General features: G+C 49.4%; 1 protein-coding gene across 1 annotated transcript in view; it reads right to left on the bottom strand.

Moving 5' to 3' along the window:
• Nucleotides 1–421: 421 nt before the first annotated feature.
• The window catches only part of HS3ST4 (heparan sulfate-glucosamine 3-sulfotransferase 4), a 45,111-nt gene continuing 25,453 nt past the window's right edge, over nucleotides 422–20,079 (bottom strand). Inside the window, exon 2 of the mRNA XM_015877008.2 lies at nucleotides 422–3,484. Within this exon, the coding sequence (XP_015732494.2) occupies nucleotides 2,848–3,484 (637 nt within the window). The 3' untranslated portion in view covers nucleotides 422–2,847. The remainder of the gene's footprint in view (nucleotides 3,485–20,079) is intronic.

Below are 20,079 nucleotides of genomic sequence, written 5' to 3'. Positions count from 1 at the left end.
AGCAGGAAATTGTGCACACAAAATAGGATTAAAAAAATTTCCCCCTAATTTCTTTGCCTGGCAGCCAGCCCTCTCCCTGCTTTCATTACAAACTGCTTTATCCTCCATCAGTGGTGAGAGAAACCTCCCAGGTGCTGCCAAGGCATCCATGTCCCGTGACCTTGGCGATGCCTCTTGAGCTGGGAGAGCAGTGAGTGTGCAGGGAGGGCAGCCCCCAGTGTAGGGCCATGCACAGGAACACCCTCTGCCCACAGGGACACCCCACTGCAGGGCTGCGAGAGGGGCTTTCTGCTGCCTGCTCAGCACTGGGGGGTCTGCACCCACAGGGGCCATGCAGTCCTGGGGCCTGGCTTGCTGTGGGGTTCACAGTTGGGGTCCCTCCAGGCTCAGTGTGTGTCTGAGGAGAAACAGAGCACAGAAATGCAGCTGCTACACCGTTTTATTGTTTAGTGCTGCGGGTTCCAGTGTGTGGTTGGAGATGTTCATACTGTGCAGTACAGAGGGACACGGACAGACAGAGACGTGTTTGCGAGGCAGTGAGAGCACAGTGGCTGGGGCTCAGAAAAGACCAGCAACGCTCCGTTTTCAGTCTCTGCACCACGCAGCCCTCCAGAACAATGAATCACCCGTCTGTGTATAAAATTAAATATAATTTATGCTTTGCTAATTGAAATCAAATACAAAATTCAATTTCCTGTGTATTGTAATGCTGACATTTGAATAGGTTTTTTAAAAAGGTATTATTAACCTGACTCTCTCTTTTGGCAGGCCGCTCTCTGGCCAAATAACTCCTCTGTCAAAGCTCCGCATTGGAGATGCAACTGCATGCGATCAGGGTGCAGTGCAGCCATGTCTTAGCCAGCAGAGCACAGCCCCACAGCCCGACCCCTCAGTGCCACGAGTGCTCCCAGCCATGGGCTCAAGCTCATGGCTGGTATAAAACTAAAACTCTGCAAATATGGCAAAAAATGTGGACCAGGAGGGCGGCAGGATGCACGTATGTATCTCCTGGAGAGTCCAGGTGTTAACATGGAAGGGATGTGTGATGCAGTGCCCCAGCCTTCGTCCTCCTTCTCAGTACTCACACCATGTGGCATTGGGGCAGCCTGCGCTCAGGAGAAGGGATGACATTTTAATAGCATGTGACACACCATGAAGTTATTCCTATTACATACTTCCAGTTATCACGCAATAATTTGGGGGGGTGGGTCTGAGGATCAGTAAAAAAACTTATGCCAGGGCAGGAGCTGCTTTGAAACCTAATCCAGACTGATAGGAGCCAATGTGACTTCAGCAGGGAGCTGCTCAGTACCCTCCAGCACAGAGCTGTGCCATGCCCCTACAGCACGGACCACAGTGCAGGTTTTCAGAATGGATCCATCTCTTTCTTCTCCCAGTCCAAGGCACCAGCACTGCTCTAATGTAATGAACCACATGACAGACCATGAAACCCAGAGCAGGTTCAGCTTTTTTGCTTATGAAACACTGATTTCATTTGGTTAGTTGGATCAGTGGGGTTCTCTTCCCACCTTAATCGGAACTGAGTCCTGGTCCTCCCAAAGCCACCTCACACTGCATCTCTGCTGCTCGTACCAGGAGCTACAGGAGGACAGGAGCAACACTTGAGTTAGAAATCACCCATACAAGGGGAGCATTTCCACAGCAATAGCTCTGCACTTTTCTTCTGCTCTCTCTCTTCCCGTTTTTCTCTTGATAATGGTCAGGAAAGCAGCAGCTGCTTCAAAGTGCTGCTGCCTTGCTCTCCGCCGGTCCCAGCATGCAGCTTGCAATGCACTGCTGAGGATTCAGTTAAGATAAGGGTTTGTTCCATAGCTTCTACCAGGATTTGCAAATTTGGCTGAGCATATGACTCGGTCAATTCCACTAGAACACACACATATGTTTGTGGAGCAGTGCTCACCCTGGGAATTAATTGCTTTTTTGTAATGGATTTAAAGTAAAGAGAAAGGCTGCTTCAGGACTTTGCACAGCCCGTTGGCAGCAGCCAGCAGCAGGAGCAGGTCCATGAGGTGCACGTGAGCCACAGTCCCAGGGCCATGGTAGGAGAGCTGTCCCCATGGCCAGGATCCCATGGAGAGTGCCTGGTCCCCAGGCAGTGCCCAGGACCTGCCTTGGGGATGTGGGGGAAGGCTCCGATTCTGGTCTCACTGAGCAGCCCTATAAATTAGAGAGGTTCTCTCCCCATACATCAGAATGGTTCTCTTCCATCAGTGGAGCTGCAATCACCAGTGAGAGAAGAATCACGCCCAAGATTTGTGGCACTTGGTAAGTACAAGTTTTAGTGCAACAAGTAACTGGAACATCTGGTGCAAATTATGTTTCTGTACAGAGTTCCTTTGCAGCATAACTGGCTTTATTCCTTCCACATACAAATGCCAAGGTGCTTGTGAATGCACGGCCTGAATTCACCAGATCTCATGCTGCTGCGTGAGCAAAACTTTAAGCCAGGGCAGGGGAAATCAGACCTCTTGGTTTGTGGTGCTGCTGGGTTCTGCACGCTGCCTCCTGTTGTTGCCTGCATGGCACAGAGACACACCAGCAGCAGAACGTGGACACAAGTTGCCCGTCACCCACAGCCGCACTCCCACCACCTTCTCCTCCTGCCCATTCCCTGATCCCTCAGGAGGATGCGGCCCAGGCCAAACACCCTGGAGGTGACACATCACCAAGGTTTCAGAGCTGGACATACTGTTCACCTCCAGCTGAAGCCCCAACCATGCAAGTGTTGTGCTTACAAGCCCAAGCCTTCAGCCCTGCATGAGTTCTGGGTCTCTAAGGATGATTCACATCTTAAAAGGAAAGAGCTCTCTTCCCGATTTCTTGGTTCTACTTCTCACTTTCTTCCCGCTCCCACTCGAAATCTTGGCCTGTCATTTGGTAAAACATGACATTGAATGGTTTGTAAAACTTCCGCAGTCTGTGGATGACGTCAGGGTCTATTTTGGGGTGAGTCCGACCCTTGGACTTGCCCAAGCACCGGGGAGCACTGCTGTCCTCCGGCTTCTTTAGACAGGGGAACCCCTTGGTTTTATTAAAATAAAAGTGTTTCTCTGTCACAATCCTCTTGAGGCCTAAGAAGTCCTGGACCTTGGCCATCTCCCCGGCTGGGTCTGTGATGAGCCTCTCACCACTAACAAAGAGGATCTGGGAGAGGGGGAAATATTGCAGCCAGTTCTCCAGGTGCAGAGCGTAGATCCCAATGCGGATGGCGCTCCAGGAAGCGTCAATCAGCCCCAGGGTCCGGTTCTTGAAGGCCAACACCTCAAAGGTGGGGATCTCCGGCTTCTTGGAGAGCGTCTGCGTGTAGTCCGAGATGGCGCGGGTGACGGGGTTGCGCACCACCACGATCAGCTTGGTGTCCTTGGCCATGGAGTGGATGCGCCTGGGGGCTTCATTGGTCACAAAGTAGCTGGGGGTCTTCTCCATGGTGATCTGGCCTTCCAGCGTCTTGGGCATCACATCCCTGAGCAGAAGCAGAGGGAGGGTGTTAGTAACTGAGGGTGGACACCGGCAGCTCCTCCTGACCCACACGTGATGATGGGGTAACCACCCATCCCAAGGGTCTGGGGACCAAAGCACTTCTGGTTTTGTCTTCCCTTGGACCCCTGGTATGGTGGGCACCCTAAGTGTTAAATTAGCCTCAGTAACACATTATACAGTCAATTCGCCATAGGCATGTGTAGACAAAAGTTAATTGACAATAAACCTGTACAATACCTGTCTGTTCAGCAAGCCATCTGCTTCCATTTGCTCAATTAAGTCTATTCACTTCAGAGCCTTGTACCGGAGTGGTGCAGTTAGGATTACACAAGACCTTTTTGTTATGATGACATGCTTTTAAATGTCTCAGCTAATAAAACTTAATACAGAATAAGATCCCCTGCTTCTAGTACAATAATTAAATTTATTTACTATCTTGTGTGTGAGAAAGAATGACTTTTCTTTTATCTCTAATTCACATGCTCTGTCAATAATTAATTGCTGCTGGGTTTTGAGCTTCCTGTGCAAGCACTTTTATTAGCCAAAAGGAATTTGCCTACCGGATAAATTAGCATGTAGCAAGACTTTCCTGGATAGCATATTACCATACTGTAAAATGAAACTGCAGCAAGATAGCAGTTATATCTAAGAAAACAAAGAGGTAAATGCTTGTCCCATTTGCCCCCATTGCAAGGCAGAAGACGAGAAGCAATGTCCCTGCGATAGTGCTGCAGCTCCTTCCCAGCCCTGGCAGCTGTCAGTCTCAGTGCACAAGCATTCAATACCATGGCACGTGTGCTTAAAGGTTTTACAAGCACAAGTATTGATTGCTTTTTAAGTGTGCTCCAACAATATTTTTATCTCAAGCTTTTGAAATACTTGTGCATATGCACACCCACGTGATGTGCAGTTTGTTTAACATGGTGTTTGCTAATTGTCCTGAGCACATGCTGCCTTGTGGGGATGCTGGGCATGGGCTGCAGTGGGGTGGGAGGATACAGCAGGATGGGGGGATGCAGCAGGGTGAGGGGATGCATTCTGATCTTGTGACCCACCAGATCCTGCAGCACTGAGCAGGTGTGAGGCGGCAGCACAGAAGGAGGTGCTCAGGATCTTGCAGGATAATCCCTTTGCGTTCTCACTATTTTTAGTTCAAACATATGCTGAGGAAACAATGTGAATGGCTGGGACTGGTTCTGTGAGAGCACCTTGGGCACCGGTGACCGCAGCGATGCTGACGTCAAGCAGCAGAGCACTCAGAAGCAGTCAGTACATGGAATTACACAGCTGAGGGCTCTGCTTTCTGCCAGACGAGGCCCAGCCACATTTGTCTGTAACTGTGTCTCCTGACTGTGCCTGCTGAATGCAAGCAGCTGCCATGTGCCTCATCCCATCCCACCCTGTCCCTGCAGCTACAGTGACCACAGCAGTGCAATGATGCATCTCAAGATGTTTTCCTTTATGAAAAGCCAGAAGGGATTAAGAGGAATCCAACAGCAGGACTATGGAGATGCTGCAGAACCCAAGGGTGGTACTCCTGGAGGGATCCAACACCCGGACATAATGTCCCTGCAGGAAAGGAGCATGGCTCTGGTGTGATGCTACTTCCAGTCTTTAGCCCTCAGGACAGCACTTGCCACTGGCAGCCATGTCAGCAATGCCTGGCAGCAGTTTGCAGCCCAGGAAGATAACACTGCTCCAACAGACCAATGCACTTCCAGAAGAGCCCACACCTGCAGGAGGGGCAGCACCCAAATGGTGCAGGAGCGAATGGTTGGAGCTGAGCTGAGATTTGGGAGCAGCCCCAGGAACCAGGAAGGGAGCAAGGGGAAGAACTGGAACCAGTGACTCTGCCTATGGTGTTCTCACAACAGATTTCTATTGAACCATTAATTACCAAAATGATGTGTTGCTCTTCTGTTCCTTCCTCAACAAGATAGTTATTTTATCATCATGTACAGCTAGCAATCTCTCTGTGTTTCCTTTTTAACTGATTCTAACACAAGTTAACCGCAGCTCACTGCTTCTGGCTGTTCTATGTACAGTGAAAATTAACTACAGCTGATCTGAGGGCAAATGGGGGACCGCAGCCAGGCAGTGGCTGGGAAGTGTCCTTCCTGGGTCCCCTGGCTTTGGTACTAGTCAGTAACAGGAGCAGCAGTGTGCAGAAGTCCTTCTATGGTGCAAATAGACTGCCAGACAGGTAGAGAACAACATTATCCCACAGTGTTCCATTAACTCAAGACCCGTGCAGCAGCACTGCACACTTGTTTATGCTTTCTCAGACAGGATAAGCTGTTTTCCTATGCAATTGTCTGAGCATACGGAGGGGCCTGCACAGACAGACTTGGCTGCTGTAGGCTCCTCTGAGTCAGACATGCTGGCAGCAAGCAGCAGGCTGTCAAATGTCAAAATGTGGCGATTATGAGATGTTAAAAGCTCTGCTGGCCTGCAAGAGATGGATGCTCAGACAATAGTGCTCGAGGGGCCCACTGCCATTGCCTGGAGTGACCCTGCTGTGGCAGGGGCAGAGCCCTCCCTGCCCACCCCAATCTGCTCTGAAGCATGGAGCTGCAAAGCCATGGGGAGCTCCCAGCACTGCTTCACATCACTCATGGCCACTTGGCATCTCCACTGCAACACAAATCAGTCCGGCCACAACCACTAAATGATTGTTTCAGAGTAATACATCTTTGTATCTGGGCTCCTATCTGACATGATGCTGTTCTGTAAATGTCTGTGGATGCTAAAACTGAAAGCTCCAAGAAGCAAGGGCTGGCTGGGCCCTGCACCCTGTGCTGATGCTGTGCAGCCAGACAGCTGGGGCTGCTGACAGCAGCTGCATTGCATTTGCTCCAACACCACGAGCACTCTGCTGCCACTGCTACATTTGCCTGGTCAGTGGGGTCCAGCATTAGATTTGTTTGCTTCATATTACGGACTGTGGCTGTTATTTGTGGGTTCTTAGATGACAGTGCTTTACAACAGACGAAAATTAATCTGAATTCAGAGGAAGCACTGCTGCTCTCCTGCACCCACGCCGTCATTCTGGAGCATCCACTCCCTGCGGCGCTGGGTATCTGCCAGCAGAGGATCTCCCCCTCTCCCACACCCCCCGGGCAATGCAACACAGCAGCAAAGCCCCTTCTTGTGCAGTTTTGTAAACAAGGATTTTGCTCCCCTCTGCTCTGGGGCAAGGAGGGAGCCTTAATGTTCTACTTACTTGGCTCTTACTTTAAATTGCAGTTTCAATAAACTGTTGCAACAACAATAACAACAAAAAGCCTCTAAGCTTTCACTCCACAGTGAGGATGCTCCAGACAACACACTGGCAGGAAGTTACAGGGCAAGTACCCCACAGTCCTATGAGGGACCTGCTGCTCCCACTCCTCCCAGAGACCCTCTGTCTGCTGAGTGGCAATGGGCACAAAGTGCATCTGCTGCCTCATCCCTGGTGGTTTGTGGCAAAGGGCAGCTGTAAGCCCTCCTCAGAAAAGCCTGCTGCAGTAATTGTTCTTAACTGCTGCCTTCAGAAAGCTCTTTATTTTCAAAGGATACATTTTTATAAATTTGTGAATTTGCATGTTGCCAAAATCCCCTTGTGGTTTATTTAAATCCAGATTATCTTGTTTATTCCTTCAGTCACAGCTGTCATTTATCTCTGTGTAGGCAGCTTGTGCACGATGTTGCAGGTTTCCTGCAATCCCACTCAAAAGGAGTCTTTGTTAACGGCATTTTCATGTTCCCAACAAGAGGGAAAAAAAGGCTCACGGCAGCTCCCAGGGCTCAGAGGACCACAGAGAAGGACACAGACCTGCACGATGCTGTTCTGAAGCAGGCAATGGCCAGGGGCTGCCACGGGGACACCTGTGCATGGAGCTCATCTCCGCAGCTCCTCTGCGCGGAGCCAACATCTGCTTTTGTCTTTCAAAAGACAAACATGAAGTCATTTTCCATTTTATTATTAACACATTCTGGTATAATTGCTTGAGCTGTCAACTGTGACCTGCCAGTAATTCAGCAGGCGTGGGACTTTCAAGGGGAGAACAGCATTGCAACCGAGGGCTGCAGTGCGCATTAAAAGCAGAACCTATTTGCTGTAAGCCCCCGAGTCAAATCTCTTGTTGAATTCGTTCAAACATAAATTTACAGCTGAATTTACATAGGTTTAATGTTTTATAATCTTTTTGGTCTGTGAATCTATATTCAAGACTGAGTGCATTAGCTTAGAAATATTGTGCTTAACACTGAAAATAATTTTAATCTCTCCAAAGTCCAATCCTCTGCACATCACTAAACCTCAGAATCCAATCCCTTCTAATAAGGGACACAAAACTTGCATCTGTCGCTGCCTAATAGATTCATGCTGCTCTAATTCAAATGGCTCGCACATGTGTTTTAATAAAAAACATCCAACAAATTGCGAGGTGCTTTCAGAAAAGCAAATGCCGGCACAGAGGGAAACAAAACATCCCTGGGAGATGCTCTGTGTCAGCTGCATGGCCTGGGAGCCATTGCAACCCCAGTGTTGGAGAATGGGGAGACCCCAGCCCTGCACCAGCAGCTCTGCTCCCGCAAATGTAATGCCCAGAAATAAGGAGTTCCTGGGACTGCTTTTTGCAGCAGAAGAGCAGCTTTCCTTTGTCCTAGAGTTCATCAAGTCATTTGGCTCCTGTGCAAAGTGTTCTCATGAGGGACAGTTGGAAAGAGCCCAAGTGTGCAAGCCTGAGGATGATCTCTTCGTGCCATTCACTTCCACACTGAGCCTCCCCCCAGCACCTCATGGACTATGTGTGCTGGAGGCACCCAGGGCATGGCAGCACCCCCAGCACCGCTCCCACCATCCGTGTGTGCCCACCGAGCCCCCTCCTGCACCACGGCAGCGGAGCGATAGAGAACGATCTCTGGTTGCTATAACAACGGAGGTGCTAACATCGTGTTGACTAACTGCAAGCAGATCTGATCAGAGAATGGAAGTATCGAGCTGCTATGGTAACCGAAATGCCAAATCTGAAATGGTGTCAATAGCAAAGTTATCAAAGAGGAACCAAACAGAAACAATGGGGTCAGGGCCTGAGCATGGCACCAGGGCACTGCACAGAGACAACGGGCATCACGTGAGCCGCCCTTGTGGCCATGCCCACATAGACACTGCTGGCCCATCCCTGCATCCCTCAGTGGCAGAGGCCAATGACACTGGAGTGTGGACTACTTCTAATGTCACGGTTCATTGGCCAGCACAGTCCAGAGCCCAACTGATGCAAGGAAACCAATTCTGTGTCTCCACAAAACGCAAAATCTTTAACGGCTCATTGGCATGTGCTGGTGTTGGCCTGGATAAGGAGTGACTCCTGAGAGCCCACTATTGATTCTGTCAAGGATTCAGAGGTTTATAGGCATCGCTCGGGATCTCTATAGTGCTTGTACCACCTTAATGGCTCTCACCACCTACAGAACTGAAAGCATCCCCACACACACTGGGAAGCAGCTGAACCCACTCCAGGAGACAGACAGTGCCTGGCTCCTCCTGGGGAGGACTGTGGGAAAGGGATGTGAACCTCACCCAGGGATGCTCCTCTCCTCCTACCACCGAGCACCAAAATCAGTGGGCAGCTGGCTGAGAGCAGGCAAAAATATAAATACACTCTGATTTCACCAGGACCATCTGGCTCATGCATGATAGGCGGGTAAGGACGCTATAATCGTGGAGCAGAGAACTAAGCTGATCCATTAAAGTCTTTTAAGCAGAAGCGACTATGGAACCCATATTAATCCAGTGATGCTTTATGAGCAGACATCACAAGGTTAGATCCATTCAGTTGCAATTAAAAATAACCTCCTCTGTTCAGGCTGGCTTGGATAGCTATTACTGCCTCAAAGACTCTTATGTATATAGATGGTTGTTGCGAGCACAATGTAATCTGAAATTATGATCTTAATGCTAAATCTTGCTTTCTTCTGTTCTTTCCTCAAGTGGATCTCCTTGGGGACATGGCTGTTGCCTTGTTCTGAAATCCCTCGACCATCTGACAGCGCAGCTCACACAGAAATCACAGTTTCAGATGAGCTTTGCCACGATTTCAGTGCGTTCCTAATGGAGAGTGCCCCCAGCTGCAGACCTCCCCACCAGAAGCCATGGCAAATGCCTGGAGGTCTGCTGTCCCCATGAGCTGCCTGCCTTATAAACACTTGCCAACACTCTGCAAGCTGCTGGCAGATGCCTCGCAGAACCACGGCCCTCAGCATCACTCAGCTTCGCCTGTGCAAAGCAATCTCAGTTCTCCAGGTGAAGATGCACATTTAGCACAACATTGTTTTATCAAGGATGAATTCGACCTGATCTCTCCAATTTTCATGTCTGACTTACTGTTGGTCATTGCTCAGTCATGAAGCAGGTAGTGAAGCCTGGAAACACATATTGCAAACCCCACTGCAGTCATAACTGTTTTGACTCTCACTGCTGTTCCCTACAGAAATGTAGCAATGCGATTCACGGGGAATATGTCAGCATTGTCTATCAGATTTAATTACTGTATTAATCACAGCCATAGCAAAGAAGCTGCAGCATGAATGCCCCCTCTTGTACGTGCCACTGCTGGAAGAGTGGAGGTGCTGCCTCTGCTGGCGGCGGATTTCCAAGTCAAGTTTACCTCCTGCACTGGGTCTGACTCTGTGCTTTCCCTGTTAGATATGGGCCTCTCTTCAGTGCAAGTCCCTTCCATGCCACCTCAACTGTTTTACATCATCACATGAGGAAGAAAGACGACCTGGATGTTGATGATGTTCTCCCCATGGTGGAGAAGGAAAGCAGCACAGCAGGGCAGCAGCACAGAGCAGTGTCACCAGCACTGCAACAACTGCACTCCACAGTAGGGCTGACAGAGAAGGATCAGGCCTTTGTGTGACAAAACCCATGGGAGAACAGTAACTATGGAATGAACAAACTGATACAAAGCAGCTTTGGGCTGCCAGCACCGTTGGCTTGCTCACTGTCCAGTATGGGAGTCCTATGGGGATGGGGGTGCTCCTGCTCCTCCTCACTGCTGTCCCTTCATCTGCTTAAAAGTGACACTTCCAAACTGCTTCAAATACTGATGCAACAAAACTGGGTAGATGAGATCGTTCCTGTTTACCAGAGATGGGCCATTCCTGAGAAGGAAGATCATGAAAGTAGAACATTAAGCTGTATTAATATAGATCTATACACCATGAGGAATTTCATCTTCTGGAAAAATTTACTTCTAACAGGAAAAAAAAAAAAGATCCTGAAAATAATGGCTGCTTAAGTGCAAGCACTGCTGCTATATCATGCTAAAAGCTTTTCAGGAAAAAAAAACCAACCAAACAGTAAATAAATTCCACTTTTCAGATGTATCTGGATGTTATCCTACCACAGTACCAGAGTAATAGGAGAGCCATCAACAACTAAAAGGATGGAATTGTTATGGAAGGACAACAAGAGCAGCAATATCTGCAGAAGAGGCTGAATAACAGCAGTGATTGTACACACCCTGTGCCAAGCTCTGAGCGTTGATGAGCCACGTGGAAAAAAGGGTTCCCACTCCACAGACACAGAAAGGTTTGACACAAAACAGCTGCTAAACGCTGTCACAGGAGCACCGGGCTGTACTGAGGCAGGGCAGGAGCATCTAGCACTGAGAGATTGTGGGTTTGATTTCTAGATTAGGAGAGATGGATCAGTGCAGGCCCAGCAGTACTGAATGCCCTGGCCATGTGGATGGCAGGACAGGCTCCTGCATTACAGTGACCAAGGTAACAGCAGATGTGGAGGAGGCAGAGCCAGTCCCAAACCCTTCCATTTAAACACCGGGTGGACAGACCTCCCCTCTTGCATTAACCTCTCTCACTTGTTCCAAAACAAACAACTTTCCACTTGTAACTGTGCACAGTGAGCTGCATGCAGGCACAATGCATCCAGCTTCTGCAGCCAGCCTACCCTGTGCTGGTCAGGAGACAGGTGAGCCCCACAGTGACTGAGTCCTCCCATAGCACGCCCATGGATCTGGGATTGCACTGCTCCCACCTGGGCACTGCTCTTCTGACCCATGAGAGAGCAATGCCAGCTGGGCTGCTGCCGAGTGCACAGCCATGATGCACTCGTGTCGATTATTTTGGAGTTTCAGTTCATTTATTATGTATGCACAAATGATAATACACTGGCATCTGAATGTCTTTTAGGCATACAATATCCTTATTATTCAAAATGTTTTTCCCTCCATAATTGAACGGTTTACCTTATTATTACTTTATGTTAATGACCCGGCATTTCCATTTTTCTATAGGATGCTTAATTGTAAGCAAAGTGCAATCAGAATCAGAGATGCCATCTGTAATTGACAGCACCATAATAACAGCCAGCATCACAGGAACAAAGTACCAAAATAAATGGAAGCAGGGAGAAAGCCGCTTCCAAAAATACTCATGGAGCTGTTCTTGGCCAGGACAGAAAGCCCCGTCCACACAGTATCTTCTCCCCAAGCAGTGACAGTTTGGGCATTAACGCAGATAGAGTGCTATTTATATCAGTTTGTACATTTAATCAGTTTTTTTGCAGTTTTCAGCGAGATGTGAACTATATCCCTGTCCAAGGCATTTGGTTCAAATCAGCCGAGACAGAGAATAATCAAGATTTATGATTCTCATTCTGACTCGGATCACACAGTCAGTGCGAATGGTGCAGAAGAGCTTCCTCCCCTCACTGAGCGACGTCCCCGCACTGTCCTCACAGCAGCGATGTAACGTCCATCTCGGGACTGTCAGAATGCTGCTGCATCTCTGATATGGGAGGCTCTGGGTTTCCTTCCTCTGCAGATGTGCACGGACCTTTCTAAGCAAAGGTTGCTGGAGGGGCAGTGCCGCCAGGTTAGGGTTTGTTTGGCTGAAATCAATAAAATCGTACTTTGCAAAATAAAAGCGGTTTCATCTTGTTCTGCCTCTCAGCACAGCTCCAAGCAATGAGCAGATTGAATTGTCTGTGGTGCACCTGACCTCCTTCCCCAAAACCAGCTCAGCTGGGAGAGCAGCGCTGCGGGCTCTGCTTACACTGCTGCTGCCCATAAATCTGCCTGTCCCGCTGCGAGGTGTGTGGGGTGCTCAGCACAGACAGACCCTGAGAAGGGCTCGGGATGCAGCTGCTAGGGCTGCTGGCATTGCCCCCATTTCCAGGGGCTTATAGCACTGCCCCAGGAAGCTGGAGCTTGGGCAGCAACATGGATCTGTGCTCCAAACCTTATGGATAAAGGCCATCTGCTGTTGATGGTTCATGAAAACAGAGCACTGTAACCCCAGCTAGCAGAGCTTGGCTGCGGCCGTGGATTCACCTGATGCACGGGGTGACAGCAGCTCTGTCTTGATTGTGGCAGGCAGTGAGTTTGGAAGGGGAGCACGGCTCATCTCACCTCCTGCGGGCTTTGGGAGGGAGGCAGAGAAATAGTCCGGAAGGGAAAATAAATGCTGTTTACTTGCAACACTGAAGTCTCCATGTAGTGACTCTGTCAGTGCAGGTGCACGTCAACATTTTGGCTTCTTCAGGGTTTGCTCAGCCATTTCTTCCCATACGCACAGCTCAGGCTTAGCCAGGATTCCGCCTTGAGTTCACACATGCAGTATAACATTCAAGTAGGTGGAAAAACAGACTGATTCCACTCCAGTCAATAGAGTAAACAGCGCCTGGTTTGGATAAACAGAATTACCAGTGCTGAAGAGCCCTGGGCAGCACTGCATACTCTGATTAGTATAAATGCTAAACACAAACCAATTAACACTAAGTCTGCTTATCTCGTGTCACTTAGTACTAAAATAAAGCCTAACACTAAATACACATATTGATTTAGCCATTTAATCTCACATCACTCAAAATAACTCATCAAATTATTGAGGGGAAAAAAAGGACATCACCTTAATTTTCAGAAGCTGCTGTATTATGAACAGCGACTTAATTGTTCCACCCAGCACCAGGAAGTTACTGCTGATATAGTACTGAATGAACCGAGGGGAACCAGGGGCAGAGGTGCCAAGAGCACATCTCTGTGCTGACTTTGCTGTGGAAGCACTTGGCACAGCAGCTTGGCGCTATGCTGGCTGGCTGCAGGTCCAGGAGGCGCACACTGCCACAATCAGATGTAGCATTGCTCCTCTGGTGTCAGACACAAACCACGCACATTCATCAGCTCCTCTAAGAAGGAGTTCAGGACTCACCGCGTGGTCCCAGCAAATGGCACAGACTGCTGGTGAACCCTCAGGTTTGGCCAGGTGTCCCTCAGCAGAGGAGGTTAATGGGATGTGAGAGGCCACAGCTGCCACAGAACCAAGCGAGGAGGACAGGTGAGGGACAGCAGCATTAATCAGCCGGGAGCAACGCAACAAATGGTTATCTCAAGCTGTTTGGAGACGTGGATTAAAAATAAATCTCCCTGAGTTTAATATTCCTCCAGTCAGCTCCTTTTTGTAGGTGGAATCTATTAAAAATTATCTTTCTGCTAAAATGATAAAGTATTTTTGACATTTAACAGCTTGCTTCAAGCAAAATAAGTGCAATAAATACACGGGATGGCTAATTGGCTCCGGCACACCCAGCACTCAGCACAGGAATACAGTGCCAGCCCTGAGAGCCCCTCCACACCTCCATGTGGCTGCTCCAGCCCGTCCTATTAGCAGAGCACAGCCGGGAAGGTCCTGGAGCAGAAACACACATCGACGCCTTAGGGCAGCAGCAGCAGTGAGGGAGGCGAGCGCTGCAATTTTGTCTTGTTGCACTCTGTACTTTGAGGTACTTAGTTTGCTGTAAGATGGAGAAAGAACTGCTTGGCTATGTAGTCTTCTCAATAAAAATTAATGCTTTAACAAGAAGCCAAATAGCTACAGCTAATGTACTTCTGAATGAGATCTAAATTTTATTCATAAGCATCAGTGTCAGGACGAAAATAACAGTTTTATGGACACTGTGAGCATAAACAGCTCTGCTGATTCAAAAACAGAAACTGCACTTCTGAATGAATCAACTCATTCATTTGGAACAAAAGCATCGTTTTAAATACATGCCTCAAATGAAAGAGAAAACCAGAGACAATATTCTTCTCGCGAGCTCGCTTCCAAGAAACACACTGCTGAGAAGGGAGCCCAGCTCCTGGCAATGGGATGGCAGTGGGGAATGTGCTGGGAGAAGAGCAGAGCAATGGGCTGTGATTACTTTGGATAGATTCACACCGTGTTTAGGTGTTTACACAGACTCCTGAGTATCACTTGTTGAAACATCAGAGGGAACTTAGAGGAAAAATAAACATGTGGTCATTGTGGACATCATTCCTTGTTGTGTGAGAGGATGTACAGAGCCTCCAGATGTGTGCTCAGACATGGATGTGCTGCAAAGACATCTGCATGCAAGGCTGTATCCATGCAGTTATTGTAAGGGATGAAGCAACAGCAAAAAACCTCTCTGTCTCCAGAGGAAAATAATACAAAAGAGATGACCCTATTTCTTGCCAATGTTACCAGACACTGCTGTACCCAGCCTACATGCCCTCCCTCCATCAGTGCTGTTGTGTCTGTCCCTGTGCAGCACCGCACTGTGCTGCTCAGCCCTCCCTGCTGCAGTGGCTCCATGCTGCAGCCATGTCCCACTGTGCTCCGACCCATGCTGGGCCCGTGACACTCTGCAGGAGGGGCTCTTGAGAAGCACAGGCAGATTTTGATGGGAATATTGATAGCATACCAATATGCGTTGCTAGACCAACAAAGCAGTCACAAATGCTTCAAAGGCGCAAGTTAAAAATAGGGATGGGATTGGAAAATGTGGAGAGTGGTGTAGCTAACAACTCACTGATAAAAGATTTTTAGAGAAATGCCTCTTGGAGAATGTGCTCATTACAGACAGGAAAGTCAGAAAGATGTCAGAAAACAGTGGCATAAAGAAAGCTTTGCAGACATGTCTGACAGGATGAGGAGATGACAGCATTCTGGACTGGTGGCAGCAGCTCAGCCAGCTGCAGTGCCGACCTGAAGCCAAAATAGGGTTGAAAAACACGTTGCCATACTGAGGGAAATGGAAGTATATGACCTGAGACACTCCGGGCTGCATCTGGAATGGCCTGCACAGAGCAGAGGCTAAAGAGGACACGGCTCAGGCAGGCACTTCCTTTCAGCTGGGAAAATGTCTTCAACCCGGTTATTTCTTATGAGGAGACGACGTCAGATGTGCAGCCTGGGGGTCTGCAGTCTGCTCTCTGGGTTATTTAATGATGTTTTGGGGCTCTTTAAAGACAAGCTGAATTCTTTGCTCCTGTTCTGGGAAAACGAGTCAGGGAGTAATTGATCTTTTCCTAACAACCCCAAGCAGCGGGAGGCTGCCAGTAACAAGGCCTCTGGGTGCTACACCAAGTGGCTGTGCATCATACAGCCCTGCTGCATCCTCACCCCAATGAGTCCCAGCTCAGGCCTTACCCCACCGGGGTTTCCCATGCGGCAGCTGTTGATGTGTCCCAGGGACACTCCTTGCACACAGACCCAGAACTTCTGGCAGTTGCAGTGAGCTCAGGGCTGTTCTCGGGCATCTCATTCTATGCCACAGCCCCACCACTGCTGCATTTCCTGTAACTGGGGTAATATATCTGTGGCCACAAATGAAAGATCAATATTTATTTAACACACGCACTACCCTTTGGAGACCTTTAATTGTAAATTAATCATCATTAACTGACAGTAATTGAACATGATGAAAGCCACCATCAGGGCTCTCCCTGCAGCAGAGGCCCTGGGGCAGCCGTGCAGTAGAAGGGCATGGGAATGTGGGGTTGGTAGATGGGGCTTTGCAGGCTGCCAGCACACTGTGATAAGAAGAAAATCATCCTGGGAACACGCAGGATGCCCCTCACTGCAATGCAACCCTACAGCCTTTGGTGGGACACACTGGTGCTATAACAAGTCCCACATCCCACAGGGAAAGGCAGAGCCCTTCTGTGCTGTCCCCAGTACTGAGCTGATGCAGTGGCATCGGCTGCTTCACCAGGGGAATCTGTGCCAAAACTGCAGAGATCTGAACAGAAAGAGACATTTGGAGAGAAGGGGCTGGGTGAATTGGGTGCAGGTTTTCCTGCAGCTCTGGGCACAGGGAGAGAGTGGCCTGGGGAGGTGGGGGACATGCAGGTCACTAGCAGAAGCGTTCTGGGGACTGACACCCTTTAGAGGAACTTGCCCATTAGAAAACTTCTAATACATTCACAGGATCTCAGTCCAAGGGGTTTTAGAGCTGCTCTACCCTGTATTTCTGTTGTAACAGTGATTAAGCAATAAAATATAACTGAGTCCATGGTGGGGAGCACAGGAGCACGCAGCTGATCTCCAGTACCAGCAGGCTGTGCAGAGCGAGCTGGCAGGAAGAAATGCAAATTCTCATTCTATAAGGACAACAGAGGCACGAATGCTGACTTTATTAAAATGCAGAATTATTTCAGGTCCCTTTGTTTAGCTCAGAGCCCAGAGGTAATTTATGCACAAGGATGGAGCAGTGAGGGCTGTGCTCAGCTGCCTGGTGCTGCCAGCATTCCTTGGCTCATGCTCTCGGTCTGAAGGCTTTCCAGAGCTGGAAGGAAGGCTGGGGAGTGCACAGCCTCCTTGCTTGTTGTTGTTGAAGAAGTTTTCTGGTCCCCACAACTCCTACATAAGGCTCCTGGGGACTGGGCCATGAACACAGAGGCTAATTGAGTGCTCACACATCAAGAGGCTGCTCTGCTCCTGCTGCTGTTCTGCTGTGGCTCGGTGCCTGAGACCCCTGCCTGCCTCAAAACAGCAGCCTGATGGCACCAGGGCATTGCTGGATGGGAGATAATATCTCTGGAGATGCATGGGGAGCAGACGGGCAGGGGACAGCCATCCTCTGCCCCCTCAATGCTGTGGTGGGATGGGGCTGTGTCCCCCAAACATTTCACAGCTGGCACCCAGCTCAGGTGCCTTCACATAATGGGATTCACAGCTCCTGAGTGCCTGATGGGTTTGGAGACTGGGACCCGACAACACGAAGCACTGTGAGCTCCTGTCAGAACTGGGGGCTGTGTGCTCCTGCGCTGCTTTGGCCTCTGCACTGAAGAAAAGCAGCAGGAGCTGGCAGCAATCCCCATACCTGGCACAGAGAAGACAATTAGTTTCTTACCATGAAACAACAACTTGGAGGGCTGTGGCCAAACAGTCCACACACCAAGGTCAGACTCCTGCAGAGCTCCAAGAAAAGCCCATACAGACACCCAGACCCTGGGACACTGCAGGACACCAGGAGCCCTTCCAGCAGCAGATTGGTTGAGGTGAGGCTCAGGCTTCAGACACGTCCTGCACTGCACACAGCCTGAACCAATTGCTAAAGCAAACACAGGCTCCTGGGATTTGTTGACAAGGAGGTTTATTGAGGTGAAGTCTTTGCATCGGGTTATGTGTTCTTGTTTACGAGGAGCTTAAACTATGTCCAAGATCACGCTAGATGAAATCCTTGACTTCCACTGCCATCCAGGAAGTCTCATCTAGGCCGATTTGCATTTCCATCTGCATACTAATGCCACGCTTATAATCAGCAAGAAAACATCCCCAGCTCATTGGTCCAAATGTAAATGTCTGCAATGGAAAGTAAACATGGGAAAAAGCTTCCTGCCATTGTGATGCTCGGAACAAAAGCTCACCCGTGCAGGCACTTACAGGATTTGCCGCATCCTGACTGACAGAACATTAGGGGCTCTGCCACGTAATCCTGAGATCCGTACATTTGGCATTAGGATGCGCACTGCCGGGGCTGTGTTTTGAGAATATTACAGTGTGCTTGACACAAAGCCCAGCTTTGCTGAGCCAGGTTTATGATCTGATCAAAGTTAATACAGCCAGGTGTGACAGGAAGGCAGAGGGTCTGCTATAAACAAGGGACGGGAGCAGGTGAATAAATCTGGGACTGCTGCTTCCATGCATGGGAGCTGTAGGTTTGAGCTGGAGGATAAGAGCTGTGCTCTGTGTGACTCCAGGGTGTAAATCACAGCCAATCACTGCTTGCACTGATCACCAGCCATCACTGCCTCTGGTAACAGATGCAGCTTTGGGACAGTCAGTAGGAGAACTGAGGGTGCTATAAAGGTGTGAAAGGGGGAGGGTGAAAACCAGCCACCCCCTGAAGTGAGGCTATTCTTCATTATGTAGGCTGAACACAGTTCAGATGAACCCGCCTTTACCTTTCAAATCCTTCTCCCCATCACAGCACCGTGGCAGAGCCCTTCCATACGGCCATGGGAGGGAAGGCTTCCACTGCTGTTGCCTGCCAGGGCCCATGGGCACCTCAGGCTGCACCACAGCACCCAGTGCCCATCCACAGCACAGACAGAGCACGTCCCACCTGCTGCACCAGGACCACTAGGATCCCAGCCTCAGCTTCACTTCGTTAAACCCCATCCCTCTCCGTTTCTCTGCTTTTTGATCTCTTCACCACACATGCTACCAATTACGATGCAAAATAATCATGTTAATTTCCATCTCCGTTAGCAAACAGCCAATAAAATTTCCTTCACTTGCCAAGAGGAGGAGGGACCCAGCACTGCTGAGATCAAGTGCATCTCTGTGCCTTGGAGAGGGCTCAATGCACGGCGCCAAGGGAGCACAATGGGAAGGAGAGGGAGCTGCCCCAAAGCTGCATGGAAGGAAACAACCACAACCCCAGCAGAAAATCAGTTCTTTTCTGTGAGCAGCTTAATTCAAGTCCATAAAGCACCATGGCCACACCACCACCACCATCCCTGCCTGATGCAGACCCCATGACCCAGCACTGCTCTGGTGCAGGGGACCCTCCTGACACCGTGCTCACCTGGTGCCGGATGCCATACACAGAGTTCCCAGGATTGAGCCTGGTAGCTGCACTGCATTCCCACAAGTCACAAAAAACCACAGAGGAAACATCACCCTGATATACCTCAAAGTTTCCTGAAAGTTTCCAGCAAATTGGGGTTATAATAAAACACGGCTGGGGTCAGCTTTTGCTGTGCCAGAGGCAGACATTGAGTCCAGCCACAACGCATGGCATTACAAGGAAATTAATCACTCTTGCTAAGCTCCTTTCCTACCACTGTATTACAGCCATGAAGCCCTAATTGTGCTTGTTAGAGTGTCTTTCTCGCATTTGGTCCAGGCCGGTGCTATTTCAGATAAGACAGAGTCTGAATCAATTCTGTCTGGCAGGTGATGCACTTCATGTCAGCCCATTCCTGGGGCCTCGGGGCGCTGCTGAATGTTTGAAGTGCCCAACTTCTGTGCAGAGAACACAGAGGGAGAGTGCTCCTGCTCAGCACCGAGGGCATTTTAGCACATGAATTACCCACATGTCACTGGTAATTCAAGGACAGGGCTGCCTCCAGCCCCATGGTGGCTCTGCACCTGCCCTGCTGCCATCACTTATCTGCACCGTGCTCCCCATGTGGCTCCTGCTGGGAATTAGCCAGGTGCCAAGGGAAGTTGTCCTCATTACCAGGGAAAGTAAGCCCTGACTGTGTCCACCTTTTCATTGGGACCATCAGACCTGCCTTTGGAAGATGCAGTGCTTTC

Source organism: Coturnix japonica, chromosome 14, assembly GCF_001577835.2.
Source record: "Coturnix japonica isolate 7356 chromosome 14, Coturnix japonica 2.1, whole genome shotgun sequence".
NCBI classification, from domain to species: Eukaryota; Metazoa; Chordata; class Aves; order Galliformes; family Phasianidae; genus Coturnix; species Coturnix japonica.
The sequence above is the reverse complement of the archived record's forward strand: the minus strand, read 5'-3'. Positions and strand labels throughout refer to the sequence as shown.